The sequence below is a fragment of the Paralichthys olivaceus genome, chromosome 14 (assembly GCF_024713975.1).
Source record: "Paralichthys olivaceus isolate ysfri-2021 chromosome 14, ASM2471397v2, whole genome shotgun sequence".
NCBI lineage: Eukaryota > Metazoa > Chordata > Actinopteri > Pleuronectiformes > Paralichthyidae > Paralichthys > Paralichthys olivaceus.
The window spans coordinates 1,751,431-1,769,466 of record NC_091106.1 but is presented as its reverse complement, the minus strand read 5'-3'; the positions used below and the strand labels follow the sequence as shown (position 1 = coordinate 1,769,466).

General features: G+C 38.9%; 1 protein-coding gene across 1 annotated transcript in view; it reads right to left on the bottom strand.

Annotated features, from left to right (window-relative positions):
- slc24a3 (solute carrier family 24 member 3) overlaps positions 1 to 18,036 on the bottom strand; it is a 72,197-nt gene that overhangs the window by 38,174 nt on the left and 15,987 nt on the right. Inside the window, exon 2 of the mRNA XM_020103544.2 lies at positions 7,739 to 7,864. Coding sequence (XP_019959103.1) covers positions 7,739 to 7,864 — 126 coding nt within the window. The remainder of the gene's footprint in view (positions 1 to 7,738; positions 7,865 to 18,036) is intronic.

Genomic DNA, 18,036 nt, shown 5'->3' with positions numbered 1-18,036 from the left:
TGTCTAAATAAATCAGATTGCAGTGATTTCTTTCCCAGAGAAGCTGGACACGGTGTCGCAGCTATGCAGATTTGCTCTGGTTTGAATATCTGATCAGCTCCAGTCAGCATCGCCCTCTGATATGATATGATCAGAGAGAAAGTATTGATTATCTGTCAAAAGCACTGATGCCAAAATGATACGAAATCTCCTTGTTAGTATTGAGAAGTATTAGAAATATAAAAAGCTATCTTAGGCTATTCCTATTAATTTAAATGAAACCTGGATGATTTGTTTTTTGGGCAAAATACAAATGGCAGCAGGCTAACATGCTCACCATGACACAAACTGTGTCCCAAATCCATCTCTCATTCACTATTAATACCCACATCACAGTCCAAAGTTAACTAGGTACTGAGATTTCATACTCTTATACATACAACAATGCAAATTACCACATCTATTAAATTTGATAGGCAGGAATATTGCCTCGTAGGAGGGAATACTACAGGAAAGAGCATTTTCTTTGTATTGTTTGAACTTTTGGGGGAATTATAAAGAACTTCAATCTCATATTCAAAGGTTGGCCTTTCAAATAACAAATATAAAAGGGAATCTATTTTAACTTAAAACATCACCCTGATGGTGCTATTATGAGCCAGGGGAACGCTCAGCCTGGTCCATGGACTGCATCCCTACTGTGCGGCTCTCTGGAGCCCGTCCTGGCTCGGGTCCTCATGATGGATGGACCTAGTGAGGTCGCCGGTCTGTTGCAGGGCTGATATGGAGGGTCACGCAACCACCAGACCTCCCACCTGAGGACCTCCCACCTGTGGAGCCATGGGTCCTATTACTGCGCACGTGAACCATGAGGGAGGCAGGAGTGCCTGGGGGGACCAACGTGCCCTTGGAAGACCATGCAAACGTCCATGTGGAGATTCCCGGGCTGCATTCAAGCCCCTGACCTGACACGAGACTCAACCCCCCCCATCATTTCCTTTTGTTCCCCTATATTACTTGTTATTTCTCCGTCCACACCGAGCCCGGTTCTGCCGGAGGTTTCTTCCACCTGGGAGTTTTTCCTCCCTGCTGTTGCTCATGCTTGCTCGGTGTGGAACAAGTTGGATTTTGTGTTTCTTAAGATCTTGGACTTTTGTGCAGCACCCTGAGACAACTGTTTGTTGTGATACCGTGCTTTATAAATACATTTGATTGATTGATTGATCCCCAGCATTATTGGCAGTCTGGAAAGGCTTCATCGAAAAGCTCAGGAAAACAGATGCTGTTTAAAGGGGAACTTATAGGTCCTGTCAGACCTGGTGTTAACATCTGTCCTGAGAGATCCAATCACAAGTGAACAGCGCTAACACCAGGCACAGTTCACATCTGGCCAGTCACATCTGGCCACCTGTTAAAATGTGTCTTTCCACTTACCTCCTTGCTTTATATGTAAATAATCACATTGGTGTAAACCTAATGATTTTTTTTTAAATCAGTCTGAGTTTAGGTATCATAATAAAAACGTGCTTGCGTCTTTCAATTTCATTTTCCATTTTACTGACTATTTATAATAGAAATGTTCTATTCATTCATATACTGTGTGTGTGTGTTTGTGTGTGTGTGTGTCGTGACTCATGAGTGTCTATACAGTATGTTGGCACAAGTGGGAGATTGAAATTGTGAGAAAGAAAGACAGAGTGTGAAGAGGGGGGTGGGGCTGAGATCATTAATGAGCAGCGCGAAGATCTGCTATCAATCATTATGTGGTGGTCAGCGTTGATATCATGGCCACAAACAAACCATTGTATGGGCACATAGAGGGGTGAAAAGGCCTTCATTTATTTGTGAAAATTTCAACCTCTATGATTGTGATCAAGTAAAAACAAACAAAATTGAGTAATCGAGTGGAAAAGTTTGACCTGCTGGTGGCACAAAAGGACCATTGAAGTCAGTAGGATTCAGGGGCCCATGAATGTCTGTGCAAAATTCAGTGGCTGAGATATTTCGGTCCCGATAAAAGTGGTGGACCGACCGACCTAGCCACATAAACAACCTCCTAACAACTCCAGGCCTCTGTATGTTTCCTAATATCCACTTTTAATAATGTTTTTTCTGCCTCTATTCTCCCAGAATTGTCTCCAGATAGACTCTCACTCTGCCTTTACGGCTCATTTTGGCTCAGTGTGCAGTAATGGAAAAACAGAAAAGGGTCCCATTAAGCAGATAATTAGCTGCATGTTGGGAAAACCTGCAGGACACATGCTGTTGATCATGGTCTACTAGGACTCGAGGCAGTAGTTTCTCAAGCGTTCTTAAAAGGATTTACAAAGCATTTGACTTTTGGGAGATGGTGCAAAACACAGAACACTGACAGTATCGACTGGAAAATAGATGTCTAAAGCCCAACTGGGCCAACTCCAGACTCCTGACACACTGTTTCATTACACCCCACAATACAGAAGTGTTGAAAGGAACAAACAACACACAGCAGCTATTCTTAAAGCCTACCAATAATCAGGATAAAAACTTTGTCTGTGGTGCTGCAAGAAAATGTTTAGCTTGTTGAGAGCACATAAGTCAGAATCAGAATCAGAAAAGCTTTATTGCCAAGTAAGTTTACACATACATGGAATTTGTTTTGGTGTTGTTGGTGCATGTCAGACATCACTAAATATAAGAAGATAAGAAAATCAAGTATTAAAATTTAACTTTATAAAAATATATACACAGTATGTTTTTGAAGGTAGAAAGAAAAAATAAGAAGAGCAGTACAGCTGTGTCTATAAAGTGGCTATAAATATCTATTACAACAGTTAAAACATCATTTCAAAATCAATTGAAGAAATCTTAAATTAAATTTCCATGAATAACTACAAATTAAACATTGCAATAAGGGTAAATAGACAAAGCTGGATACATCTGAGAAAACAAGGGGAAAAAAGCCACCCAAAAAACTATCCTCTATATTAGTTGTTAGTTGTTCCACTGAACACCACTTTGCAATACATTAATCTCTTCAAAGGATGTTAGCTCAATCTTTTGGGAAGAAAGAACATCAGATGTAGAAGTAGCCAAACAACAACCATGAGACGTGTACCACAATGTGATAAAAAGGTATGCTAACATTACCTTGAAGAGCTGTGCATGTGGATGTAGCAGTAATGATACTATGAGTTGTTTTTATCTTTACAGGGTGTTGCAAGGAGTGAGGGCAGGATTAAATTAGGCTTCTACACTTGATGACAAGATGTTTGTTTAAAGAATATCATTGTACAACTGTGAGCAGCTGATCCCAAGCTAAACCCAGACTGAGAACAATGAATTAGGGAACAAGTGAGTGAGTACAGCTCTAGCGATCAACCCTCTTTGCACAGCTTTTTGTTGACTAAAACTAACAATAATCAAATGACTACAAGGTGATGAAAATGGATTCTACATTCTAGAGTTCATGATACAAATAAAATGTTATATGTTATTTCTTTCTCTAATTAATAGAGAGAGCAGAGTGAAGAGAAGAGCAAAGGAGCGTAACCCTTTAAATCATTTCATTTGTGCAACAGAAATGTAATTAGAACGTAACAAGTCATCGTTTTATGGTTCATGAAGACATGATAAAGCAATAATAAGCTAAAGTGTAACTGATGAGACAGGTCAGGTGTCTGCTGAGCCATGATCACGGGTGTTAATGATTGGATGAGATTGAATTAGATTAGAAGAGATAGGAGTCACAGAGGAAAATAACAGACAGGAGCTACAATGGCGCTCACACACATAAATACACACATACTAATGAGGCAAGGGTTGCTGTTTGTGGTGCATGAGCAGAGAGGAGAAATTTGGCAATTGTAAACATGATTATCTCAAATCCGACACACTCCACTGTTATAATGCATAATTGAAGTGTGTGTGTGTGTGTGTGTGTGTGTGTGTGTGTGTGTGTGTGTGTGTGTGTGTGTGTGTGTGTGTGTGTGTGTGTGTGTGTGTGTGTGTGCAGCCATACCAAACACAAAAGATGAACAAACTAATGAATAGCTACAAATATATGCATGTCTGTGTTTGTGTATGTGAGTGTTTGCATATGAAAGTCCTCTTGTGTCTCTTCTGTAAGAACATTTGTTCTTCTGTGTGAATGAGTGTGGATACTTTTGTGGGTGGTTAGATAAGAGGAGGAAGTAAGTGCCACTGATCTGACCAATTAGAGCACAGAGTGCAGGGCCTTACGTGGCTGCTGTACAGATGTACACAAACATCTCCTCTGACAGATTAGAGCAGGGCTTTCTCACTCATGAATCTGCTGCTGCTGCCTGTTTAAATCTCAGTGTTGCTTTTTTTTTGCTATAATTAGCTGTCTATCAAATACAGCTGACGTTCTTTTTCAACCATCTTTAGTTTGATCATAACTTTCTTTATCCGATTTTAACAAAGATTAGTGTCAGTGCTAAAAGGAAAAAGGATGTTGAGAATTAAACAAAGGCCTTCATCTACAAAACATAACTGATTAATTAAATGCTAAGATTTTCTGTTTTACATCAATAAATGTTTATGTTGATTGTAATGAACCTAGACATGCAACCTTGGGCTCAGGGGAATTCAGATTCTAAAGATCATGAGTCAGTACATCATGTCATATGACCATCCAATGTGTACTGTATGCCATGACAGTGTGTGTCCACATCAGGCCCGAGATTTGCTCTGCTTCAAAAAAAAAGGTTCACGAAAAACTTAAAGGTCCAGTGTGTAAGATTTAGGTAAAAGGGAACTATTAGAAATTTAATGTAGAATAATCCTCATGATGTTTTCACTAGTTCATTTGATCTAAATTGAATGAATTGTAGTTTTCTTTACCCCAGAAAAGCCCCTTTATATTTAAATACTTTATATTTACATAGAGGGGACCCTCTTTTCGGAGGCTTCCATGTTTTTTACATTAGTCCAGACAAACTAAACACCTTTTGACTTTTTCTGACAACCGAAGACTACCACAGTTTATTTTTGGAAAGGAGAGGGTGAGGTGAGGGGTGTTCAGCTGCAACATGCAATTTCAACACTAGATATCACTAAATTCTACACACTGTGCCTTTAAGGTTGTTTTTTCACACAGTTAACTAACTAACCTAGATATTCTCATATTCATATATAAAACAAAGTCAGGCAGTCGGAAGCTCGAGATAAAGCTGGTGACTGGGCTTTGAGATAAAAATTATTTTGGCATCAGTCATGCCTGACCTTTCAGACTCAAAATGCATTGAGCCAACATCTGTGCTCAGTGCAGACACTGAACAGAATGCATCCTGATTTGTTTCTTTTTTAGCTTTGGTAAACGGTTTATTTTATCTACCTCATGAGCCACATGTATCTCTCATGAAGACCATCATGCCTCTTATGCTGCATTCAGCTCGGCACAGTTCAATTGATTTGCTCACTTGAGGGAGCCACACAGACCCCAGCTGGCCTGAGTCAACAGCAGAAGAAGCAACGTTATTTTGGGGAATTTGCCGTCACGTGTCAAAGATCCACTGTTGCGTATTTGCATGGAGGCTGTCAAGCGCACACCACTAAAAATAGGACCCAGGCTATTTCTCCCGAACTGCTCCTGTGAAAGCACAACAATAGACACCCCTTTTCCCTAGTAGAGGCATGTCACGCTCATTCCAGCAAATATCCTACTCCCTTATTCTCACATAGTACCTTTCTTACCTCCTTTGCAAAGGTACATTTTGCTTCCTATCTCAACGTAGTGAATCCTCCACTTAACATTTTCTTGTGAAATAATTTATACTTGCATGTCCAGTGACTCAACCTGAAATAAGCTATGAAATATGCAACAAGAATCTACAACATTTCGAGATCCTGTCATTTGGTTTTGGGGTTAATCACGCAGACAGTTGAACAAATGAAACAAATCCAATTAATGACTGCCAGAATCTTCACTTTCTTTGAGAAGAGTAAGGTTTGAATGCTGCACTTGAACCTGAATATTAGTTTACATGGAAACAGTATGTGTCTGTGTGCATTAGAATATGAGCATCTCCTCAGTGTGTGTATGTTTCTACAGTACATAATGAATGCTCTACAATTTGAAATTGAACTGATGATTGTGTCTGGTAAAAATTACATCAATAAATAAATGAGACAGGCGGAAAACCCAAAGATGACAGAGACAGTGCTTCGGGGGAACGAGAGAGCTGAACAGACAATAATGCAGTGACAGACAGAGAGAGAGGGAGTGAGGCGTAAGGAGCACATTGTGAAGAAAAGCAAGAATAATCCTTATTAAGGTAATTAGTGTTTCAGGAGACCAAGTGTAATTAAACAGAAACAGCCCATAAACAATATGCTGTCTAAAAATAGCTTGTCCATACAAATTCAGTCAGACATCACTATCCATCGTCGCATCCCCTAACTGCAGGAAGGAGGAGTGTGTGTATGTGTTTGCATGCATGCATTAGATAGAGATGGTGTTTACAATGAGATCAAGAGAATGCTTGGCAGAGCGTCAGGCTTGTAAAGCCCCACAGTTCCACATGGAAAACACACACACACACACACACACACACACACACACACACACACACACACACACACACACACACACACACACACACACACACACACACCGACAAGTCCACAGGGAAGCAAACACAAGGTGTAAACTCAGGAGATACTAGCAGAAACACAGGGATGCACACATGGTGACGCTGGAAGCTTTCAGTTTGAAGGAGAGCACAGAGAATTTCTACCTGAGAGAGTTTTTCATCAGCTTTCATCTCAATCTCAACACCCGCTTGTTTTCTCTCTCTGTTTGTCTCTGGCTCCTCAGCAGAGTTAGTGCTGCTCATATTTCAGCCTCAGTCTCCTGAGACTGCATGGTGTGTTTGTAAAGGTGAAGGGAAGAAGAGGCAGGATATTTCATTATACAGGATGTAATGACTAAGCAGTTTACCTCCACAACTGAGTTAAAAAAGAAAAAGCCTGGATCTTCATTAAATATTATCTAATTATATCTATTAGGTCTGAAACTGAGCATGGTCTTTGAGTTTGAGAGTAGGACTTATTGATTGAAAACAATATCTGTCCTGGCAGCAGAACTATTTTTTTAAAAATTGGGATTTAGCCCCCAAATGATGAACTATCTCACCTTTTAGAATCCACTATTACAACTAACTTAGATTAACAGGAACGTACAAACATTTACATTAAATGTAAAAAAAAACCATTGACAATAAAGCCCAAAATTATTTAAACATTCAAAAATAATCGAATGAACAAACCTTATAATGAGTCAAAATAATGTGAATTGACTGAATGAGCAATTTTTTTCAAAGCGCTTTCCAGGACAAGTCACCCATTCCCACAAATTCATACAGCACTGTCTATATACTGTCAACAGCAATTTGTCGTCCTGTCAAGGACACTTCGGAATCTGGATGAGGGGTCAGAGGTCAAACCCCTGACCTTCTGGTTAGTGCATGACCTGTTGTACCTCTTGAGCTATAGCCCTCCACAAATACACACACATCCATAAAACTAGATCCAACAAAGTCAAACAGTGCATATTATATAAAGTCTCTTGACATATTCGTGTGATCATGTTCTAATCAAAGCATCAACACAACATTTGGAGATAGTAATTCCTCTGCCTTTCAAAAAACACAAGGGGTTCTTTAAACAGCTTAATGTCTCAGAGCACTGCTTTCTGCTCCTGTAACATGAACTTTTCCATATGAAGCTTACATTTAACCTTGTCACACAAGCTTACCTGGTTCGGTGCAGTTTTTCTCAGGCTCAGAATAGAGCTTTGACTCATTGTCAAAGACTTCTTGTAGAAGGTGACGACTGTCCCACCTTGACTCCTCCACGACCACAGCTCTGGAAACAAGATATCCTGACAGAGTAAGAAAGAGACAAACAGAGGGAGATGATGGGATGGTTAGAATTGCTGCACAGTGAGTCTTATTGTTGTTAACAATCCACCGGCTAGCTAGGTGAACGACAGTGAATCCATCATGTTGCATTCAGAAAAGGTTGTTTTATATAACCCAATAATTACAGACTGAGAGATCCTTTATACTGTTGGTTTTAAAGATGAACATTAGGGAGTTACTTCATATTCTCAAAATAGAGACATAATAGAGGCATAGTAGAGACATGCTTCTAGTGTCACCGCATAAGTACATCAGCACGCAGAGCGCCACGAGGGTGATCATTCCTGCTCAGTCATCCGTGTCACGGTATCCTCAAGCGCCCCACCTCCGACCCATCTCCTCTACCACCATGCAACAGGCCCTGACTTGGGTGCATAGTACGCCAGGGCCTCTATAAATAGCACCACACTCAGCTATATTTATAGAATAGCAGAAACATGAAATGTTTGCAGCGTTTTGCAAACAGCCATGACACAGTCAATGGAAGAGCAGAAAGACTGAGCTGGAACATGATACTGTGGAGTGATGACTGCAGCTGCAGGAATGTGGCATGTATTACAGTGGATAAGTGCTTGGAAGCATAGATTTAGCTAATAACATTGAACGCCAACAACTATCCTATAGAATATCAACCAAGCTTCCTCACATGGCAATTAAAGGGCCAGTACACCCTAATAACTAAATAAATACGCTATCACTTTCCTTGCCAATAGTTATATTATTTGAGTGAATTTAGTTTGCTTCATCAGGGTGGAGGATTTACTGGTATATTATATCGGGGCTTGTATTTATTAGCGATAGGCCCTTTAATAACCAAAAAAGGTTCATCTGGATTGTTACCAGCTGACTTTGGGACATGGTTAGACGATGTCCAAAACATTTAAGGTGCTCTCTTCATGTGAACAAACTAAAGTTTGTATTATCTTTCTTCACTAAAGCATTTGCAAAGAGTATTTTTAACAGTATGAAACCAGTTCTGTTTACATTGTTGTTGACTTGCTAGAAATCTTTTTCTCTGTTGCCTTTGCATTTTTTGTTGCCACCTGTGCATAAAAGACTGTAAACTGTGTCACATGTGCAGGAGCAACTTCGTACAGAAGACTAACAAAATGGTCTCCTTTCTCAGCATGCGACAGGGCCTGACATAGGTACAGAGCACAATGCTCAGCTATATGGGAAAACAAATGACTCCTCCGTGGCTGTACAGCATGTCAAAACCGCTGTCTTGGTATTTACTGCAGTATTTATCTTGTATTTATTGTTCATTTAACTATACTGTCTATGAAATGAACTAATCTGCAATGAGCGGGACTGCTCAATGGTAATATTATTATTTCTTTCCATTTTAATTGTTTGTGTATCTATGTGTAAGCTGTTCATATCCAAAATATGTACCACCACCTAATTTTAAGCTGTCAAGGGATTTTAGTTATACTATATAATACAGGTAGTATAGCCTATACTTTTTAATATTTCATGATGATAAATACTGCTGCAAGGTAGAGTAACATTAACTGTTATGAAGGATTTCTTCAATATGAGGGTGAGCTCTCTGTTAAATTATTAAATTATTCATATGCTGTAGTTTTGGTAACATATTGTGGCTGTGTGTGCCGTACAATTAGTGGGTTAATCAATGACTTGAGTGTGTGCTCACACACACACACACACACACACACACACACACACACACACACACACACAAAGTGCACACTGTCAACAATTAAGTTGAAGAACACACAAACACAAACAGATCTCGGTGAGTGTTTTAGCTTTTTGCTGCTGGGTGTGACATGTACGAGATACTGTACCTCTAAAGTACGCCTTTGCAGATTTCCAGAGGAATTCTAATTTGTTTCATTACTGTCATTGATTGAAAAAAAAATCAATCTCTGCCTCCATCTTCTTTCTGCTCCTTGTCATTGAATGATGAAAATCACCACCTTTGTGTATCAGATGTAGCTTCAGTCATGACTATATGCAGGTAAACTGGAGCATGGCTGCTCATATGGATTAAGCCTATACTGCATGTACTAAAAGAGGTCAATTAGAGAAAAGATGTGGAGTGGAGTAGAACATAAAGTCCCTCGAAAATGGGTTAAGAGTTCTCCATTAATCAATGAGATTTAAAATCATCCAACATTTTAATTTAAGTGCATTCGTTTGTCTATTTGTATTTACTGGGGATCTGTCAAATTTGTTATCTAAACAGCAGTTAAAATAATCCCCCAGCACTGTAAAGGAGCATTTGTATTCCTCCAAATGTGCTGCTATCCCATGGACAAGGGCCTACCTTCCCTCAGTAACTCTTTCGCATTTGCTACTGTAAATACAAATGGGGTGTATCAAGATAGACTGAATATTAATGAATAATAACACTGACCTACACAATCTCATCTAAATTCTATTTGCTCTTTGTCCACTAAATTAAATTCTTGTAAAAAAAAAACTTAATATTTTATTTTGCTTTATTGAATGATTAATCAATTTTATATTAAATGTACAGAACGTGATGTTATTTATATCTGAACAGACCAATGTAGACAATCCTCGGTCTATAAATACTCTGGCCGCCGGCGGCATCTGTCCATCTTGACCTGGTCATTTTTCACAGTGACATTCAGGATTTTTGGTAGCCACATCAGAAATGTTTAGCATTGTCCCCCTCAGTCCCTTCTGGCAGGTTGCCGATCTTTAAGTTGTTGTGCCTGGACCTATTTTCCTCTCACCATGTCCTATGTGTCTGAGATTCTCTCTTCTGCATCATCCACTCTTTCTCTTTCTTCACTGATCTTAGTCACCAGGCTGTCATTTTCCTCACCTTCTGCCATTTTTCCACCTTGCGGGTCTCTGGAAACCCACTTAGTTTTCTGGATTTAGCACAAAGTTCACGCAGTCCTAGTCACTCTGCATCACATGATCATCTCCATTTGTGTTTTAATTTCATGGCATCATTTCATTACAAATATGGTACTGAGTCTGAACCAAAACGGTAGAGCTGAAACAAATCTGAGGCTAAAATGTTGCACAGAGCTAAGGGCTTCTTTACAGTTCCACATTATACATCATCACTAGATCCAATGTTTATATTACTGTTGATCAGTGCAGGTAGACATTGGCAAAAGCAGGGAGATAAATATATAGAGGAAGGTGTCCAATTGAATAAATATGTCCATAAATACCACATGATATGGAGCAGCCACCCATTTCAGAGATTTACACCAGCAGTGTGTGTGTGAGTGTGTGTGTGTGAGTGTGTGCGTCCATACAGTCTATGGTCCATACAGAGAATGCTTTGGGGAATATTTAAACACTAAGGACTTTTAGGCATGAACCTAAGAATATTCTCTTCATGTATCTTGATATAACCCTCTCCACATTGCATTGATCCATCCACCTATCTCTCTATCTCTATCTCTCGCACTCTTACATTGTCCTATATTGGCCACAAAGTCCTAAGTCTATAGGTCCAAGCTAACCCAATAATGTCACATAACATGGCCGCCCATCGCTCCTCACTGTCATACTTAATTAGCTACTTCATCTTCATTAGCATCCCTTGGCAGGCATGTGCATGTGTGTATGCCTTTAAGTTCTGTATGTATGTGTGTCACATATTTCTTTGTCTAAAACAAGTGTGTCTGTGTAAGTTTCTATGCATGAATGTGTGGTGTGTGTGTATACATGTGTATGTTGTGTATGTGTGTGGACGACCAACACTGATCTCTGTTGTGTGTGTGTTCCCTCAGTGAGTGCTAGCCTCAGCCTTGTCCCTGGAGAGAAAAGAATGAGGCCATGAGCACGTGTCTCATACGATACGGTGCTATAACATACTGCACGTGATAGCAGCATTCTTGGCTCCTCATCATAAGACATAAAATAACTAGGTTATAGTTTTTCCTATGTATTATTATACAATACATGCATTATACATAATGCACTGTGCATGCATAATTATATAACTCATCATGTGGGCATTGCATTTTGTTCACCTGTCCTGCTCAAAGAAAGCTCATCTAATTTACGTTGGGAATGTGTAAAGAGGACTGACTTGTCAAGTCACTACACACTATGATGTGGAAATTAGCAACAGCATGATACCAGCATCTACTGTCTATGATAATGCTTTAGACCACAGTAAGGTGTTGGTTCCAGTTTTAGAAATTTAAGGATTTACTACTTGTTTTTTCATTAACTGTCAAGTGTCTGTGTCATATTAAAAATTCCAACTTATGATTGCATATCCAAATAACAGCATAAAGAATAGAAAATGGGGATTCACATATTATCACACACCTGCAGCTGCTGTGAACAACAGGCACTAATAGGCCTACAAACATTTTTTTAAGTAAATAGAAAATAGTATCCAGACTTTCTTATAATGAACAACAGATGAACCAAACTCTTACTATGCAGGACAATTAGCAGAACTTATTTAAATAAATAGAAAATATTTGTCAAACCCTGTAATGTATAAACACATTAACAAATGCAATAAAAAAAACCTAAACCACATGGAAACTTATAGTTTTAGAACTCAGAATAAAAAACAGAGGACAGGCTTAACTCAGTCCTCAGCAGAGTGGACAACTTGTGACCACATGCTGTGGGGTTAGGAACTTTCCTATGAATAGTAAACTGGTTTTGGACTGTTGTTTATAAAAACATGTTTTAACTATTTTGCATTTTGTGGATCAGAAAATTAGTTGCTAAAGATAACTAAAGTGGAACTCACAGAAAATTTGTCAGGAGAGCTACATTACATATTTTCTACTTGAAGCTTTGGAACAAGCTGCGTCTCGAGTCTATTAGAGTGCATGCGAGATATCTGTGCAACTGTGTGTGAAAACTTAACAGATGGACTTCTGCAGTCATGTTGAATGTTGAGTTAATGTGAGAGATGTGTATGGTAGATGGCACCTTGATACAGCATCATTGAAGAAACAGAGAAATCAGTGATAGATTTTGTTCGGTCAGTTTCTCATGGCAGAGCTGTTCAATATGATTCAATATGATTTCTCAGCAGTTTGATTTCTCAATGTTACTGAAAACAGTCACATTTGTGTCACTGTGATTGGTCAAAAATCAGATGGATAAAGATACTATGACTCAAATTCAAATGCGTCTTTTTATTGATTAAAAACAAATTTGGATTTGTTTCGCATAAATAATGACAGATGTCTGCAATGTGCTTTATAGGACAAGAAATGAACTTCATAGCTTTTTGGTCAAATTCAGAGGCAATGCAAAATAAATTGATGTAAGAGAAAGGGGGAAAGACTCATCATGCCTACAGGGTATGCTACATTAACGCATTCTACTGCCATGTTAATGATACTGCATACTGCATGTACTGTTTACTCCAGGATAATATCTTGTGCTATCATACAAAACACAGCCCTCAGGATACATGTACTGTACATTTCCCTCTACCATAAATCTTTCTCTGTACATTATCAAGGATATATTCAATGTGTGTACATTACGAGTATTCAATGTATATTTACTTTTTTTATTTTTTTATTTTTTTTTATTGACCGCTATGAACCTACCAACACCAATTCAAATCCCTCATATGTAACCTGTTACTTACTTGGAAATAAAGAAGATTCTGATTCTGATTCTGATCATCTTTAGGATAGCCAAGGCTGGTCTATAGTCAAAGAAGAAGCAACATGTGAGGGTATATCAAATCATCTTAACTGTGATTCTATTCTAATTTGACTTTTCTGACCTTTCCCCCAGTCAAACAAACTAAATTGGCTTTTTCTCTCTGGCCTACAGCACATCCATGTCAGTTTAGATGAGCAGTATACATGTCACATACAATAACCAACGTTGCTGTCAACTGCTGTCAACACTGTCTGAAATGTATAACATAATTGTCATTACGGGTGGATAGTGTAAACAAGAAGGTACGCCAGTAGATTTGTTCTTCAGTGTTAAACATCACCATACTGTGCTAACTGAGCTCTCATAGATCTAACGGCAATGTCATAAATGCACCTGTGGAGGCAGCAATTCACTAAATTAGGCCTTTATTAAACATAAGCTGTGTCTCCTTTCAGAAGCAGTATCCTTTGGAGGACTCCACCTATTCGTCTCTCCATGTGGGTAACATCTACACCACACAGGGTGAACCAAAATGAAACAGTCTGGTCTATGGATGATTTCCTATTGTGACACCGATAGCCTGTCCCACCCTTACAGTTGCATCGTTAGCTTCTTTGAGCCGCTACACTTACCACAGCTTGGCCCCCGCATGGCTAGCTAGCTCGCAAGCTTTATCACTGGTGCGAAATTAGCCCTGGAAGAGTTTGGTCTGAGAATTCATCCATCCATTGGATCCTTTGTTGCTTGGGAATTTCTAGAGTGCATTTCATTCAATCAATCAATCAATCAATAAATTGTATTTGTACAACCCATATTGGTTGTATCGCAAGGTGCAACATCCTCTCAACAAGCTATAGAACTAGCTATAGAACATAACCTTGGTTACACTCTCTGTCTCTAAAATGCATGAGTCTCTGCATGCACATCAGTCACACGCTGCACCACCCACCCCTACGTAAAACTGTCAACCAGTGGGAAATACTGCTGCAGGCTGTGTCATCATCAGTCTGCACCAGCAAATCATCACTTTGTCAGGAAACAAAGAAAATGTGAAAGGCACTGCTCCCAATGAATAGGAGAAAACAATGCCTTCACTTTAAAATTTCAGGAAAAAACATAGCACATTATATACCATTACCATCAGATTATATTGTCATAAAGGTCTTAGGCCATATTGCCCAGCACTTACTATCAGCTTCCTTGTGTCAATGTAACACACACAAAGTTGAAGACACAAAGACTTACTGCATGATTTACTTCTTCCACACTGCCACATAGCAACATGGGCCAAATAATGTATGAGCTTCACAGCAGCAAGAGGGAAGAGTGAGTGTGTAAGGAAGATTATCACTGTGGAAATGTTTTATGTGTGCAGATCTGCCCAACACACACACAGAGACACACACATAAACACACACACACATGATTGCACATACACACACACAAATTTCAGTACAATTAATCTCTTCGGTGCAGAAATGACTTCAGACAAGATAGTTACGTAATCAGGGTGTATTTGCCTAAATTATCCAAAGATGGACTGAAGGGATGTGTATGTGTGTGTGTGTGTGTGTGTGTGTATTTTCTGTGTATTCCACAGAAGGTTTGGGTTGGAGGAAATTTATAAAAAATTATCTAAGCTAGACAAAGCTTAACATAACTACAAATCAGTCTTAAAACAACAAGCTCTTTGCAAGAAACTGAGTCTATATCTTCCTTTGTGGACCAATACATTTAACACTATTAAAATGTGACATTAAAGAATAGTGTGTCTTATGCTTTGTACTTTTGTCACTCAGCATTTTACTGCATGAGATGATTTTTTTAAATTACATAAAATGAAATGAAATAAATAGATATACAAGCATATATACAGCATTTGCTACAGATCTGATTCAGGCCTCTGGTTGGCTTCATCTTCCCAGGAACAAAAGATAAGGTTAATGACCCTCAGTCAGGACCATTGAAAAAATCAAAACTGTTGGCCATTGGGTCAACCTAAGGAGGTTCCTTTGTTTCTACATCATCTTATAACGATGTCCTCTCAAGAAGAGCAAAGAATCACAACAGTTCACATTAATAGATATAGAGGAAGTAAGCAGATTTGGTATAAGGCCTAAGTTAAGGGAGATCGGGGTGGATTTATCATCCAGTAAAACATCCAAATCTAACCCGAACCACAAAATTTCCCTTAAATAATCATTAACCCCTTCAACCTGACTGAAACTGTGATGACCCTGGACTTAACACTAATTTCCTGTTTTATTTAGTGTTTCACTCACTCTGTTCATGGACTCCAACTTCCCTTCCTCCTATTTTCCCAGTTTCCCGCCACTGCCTTCCCCACAACTACATCAGTCACTCAGTATATACAGTGTATATTCTTGGTCACATACCATTTCCTTGCCAGATTGTCTCTGCGCTTCATGATGAGCTCAGCATTCATTCTTTGTGTAAACCTGCTGTGTATGACTATGGCCTGTTTTTGTTTCCAAGACTACCTGTGCCCTGTAAGTTGTTCTGCCTTGTTCTAGTATTTGACCTTTTGCTTGCTTTTGGATTTTGTCATTTCTGCCTGGGGATTCCCTGCAACCTTTGCTTCACTGACTGCCTTCTTGTGTATGACCTCTGCCTGCATTAACACTGTGATTGTTGATTTGAACTTAGACCTTTGTCTTATTCCTGCATGTGAGTCTCTGTTCTTGGTCCAGTCAACAAAAAACTTTAACCATAGTGCTGTCACACTAAAGGTTTATCAAAGATTTACAAGATTATTCAACAATGACATGATGGATCAGATCAAAAAGCACTTATGTGATATTCTTTCAATCAATCAATCAAAATGTATTTGTATAGCCCATATTCACAAATCACAATTTGTCTCATAGGGCTTTAACAAGGTGTAACATCCTCTGCCCTTAACCTTCAACAAGAGTAAGGACAAACTACAAAAAAAAACATTTTAACAGGGAAAAAAGAATCATTTATATTTACATCGAGGGGGTCCTCTCTACGGAGGCCGCCATGTTTTTTACAATAGTCCAGACTGGACAAACTAAACACCTTTTGAGTTTTTATGACAACTGAAGGCCACCCAGGTTCTTTTTTATGTTCAGAGGGGGAGGGGGAGGTGAGGGGTATTCAACCGCAACATGCAACTTCACCACTAGATGTCACTAAATTCCTCACACTGTACCTTTAAAGGTTTAGTTTGTCCAGTCTGGACTATAGTAAAAACATGGCGGCCTCCGTAGAGAGGACCCCTCTCGGAGGCCGCAGTGTAACCAGCAGTGTAACCCCTTGACTCATCAAGGCGTTACACTGCTGGAGAGTGGGCCAGGATATAAGATTTAAAAACTCATCTGTTTCATCACATGGTAGGTTTGTTGATGACTGTTAACCAAACTAGGTTGACAGGTGCTGTCCCTTTATATTTTAGTTGCCCTGAAATAGTAAGGATTTTGAGTTCCATTTCTGCTTACTGTTTTTGAACATAGAAACAGCATTCAGTGGCCTGTTGGGTCAGTTAACTAGTGACAAAACAATCTAAAAACAACTCTGTCAGCCTATATGCCACAAATATTCTCTTGTCTTTGAAATGCAATACACAATATCTATCCCACTTGATAACCAACAGTTAGACTTTAATAGAATGGCTTCTGGCAGCCATACTTCTGATTAAACAGTGAGTTATCCAAGTGAAGAGCAGGCTGCCGATAAGGAGACAGTTCAACTCATTATCTTACCAGTGAAGAGATGTATATCCTTAGCATATTTGTTTTAAATAGGAAGTGCTTTTCTAATCTCTACTATAATAAGCTTCTCTCAAATTGTCTTTCACACACACAAGCACAGGAACACACACATTTACAAACACACACACAGTTAAATTTCATTCGGAGTCAACTGAGAGTATGATTAATCTGATCTGAGTAATTAAAAGCGTAATGGGTTCCTCTGACCCTACTAAGTGCAGGTGAATAGCGATGTGATTGTGTTTGTATTGTTCACGGGAACAAAGGGCCCTGCAGGCTAATCGCTGCAGGAGAGCTCGATCACACACCGGACCATGTCATTATCAGCCAAGAGCCACTCAGAGAATTCAGAGATTAAGCTTGTAGGTATTTTCACATTTTTTTGTCTCATGCTGGTGGTAAGATATGGAACAAAACATTGTTGGTTATGGGTTTGAGGGCCTATCTGTACATTCAGTTTCCTAATTTTGTCTATCTCATATCCATATGCTTTTACATACCTGTGCAGTCATCCTCTATCACTGCACTTCACTGAAATACTTTTTTCTATACGAACAGTATTTTGTCTGTAGTAAAAGGTGTATATTAAGTACACATTCTGTATCTTTTTATTGTTTTATTCCATTATTGTGTTTGACTTCTTTTATATTTTTACTCTCTTGTGTACCTCATTCTGACCCTAACAAAGGAATTTACCTTGTATGGGATCAATAAAGTTTTATCATTATCATTTTTATGTTAATCATCTTGAAAAAGAATCAAGT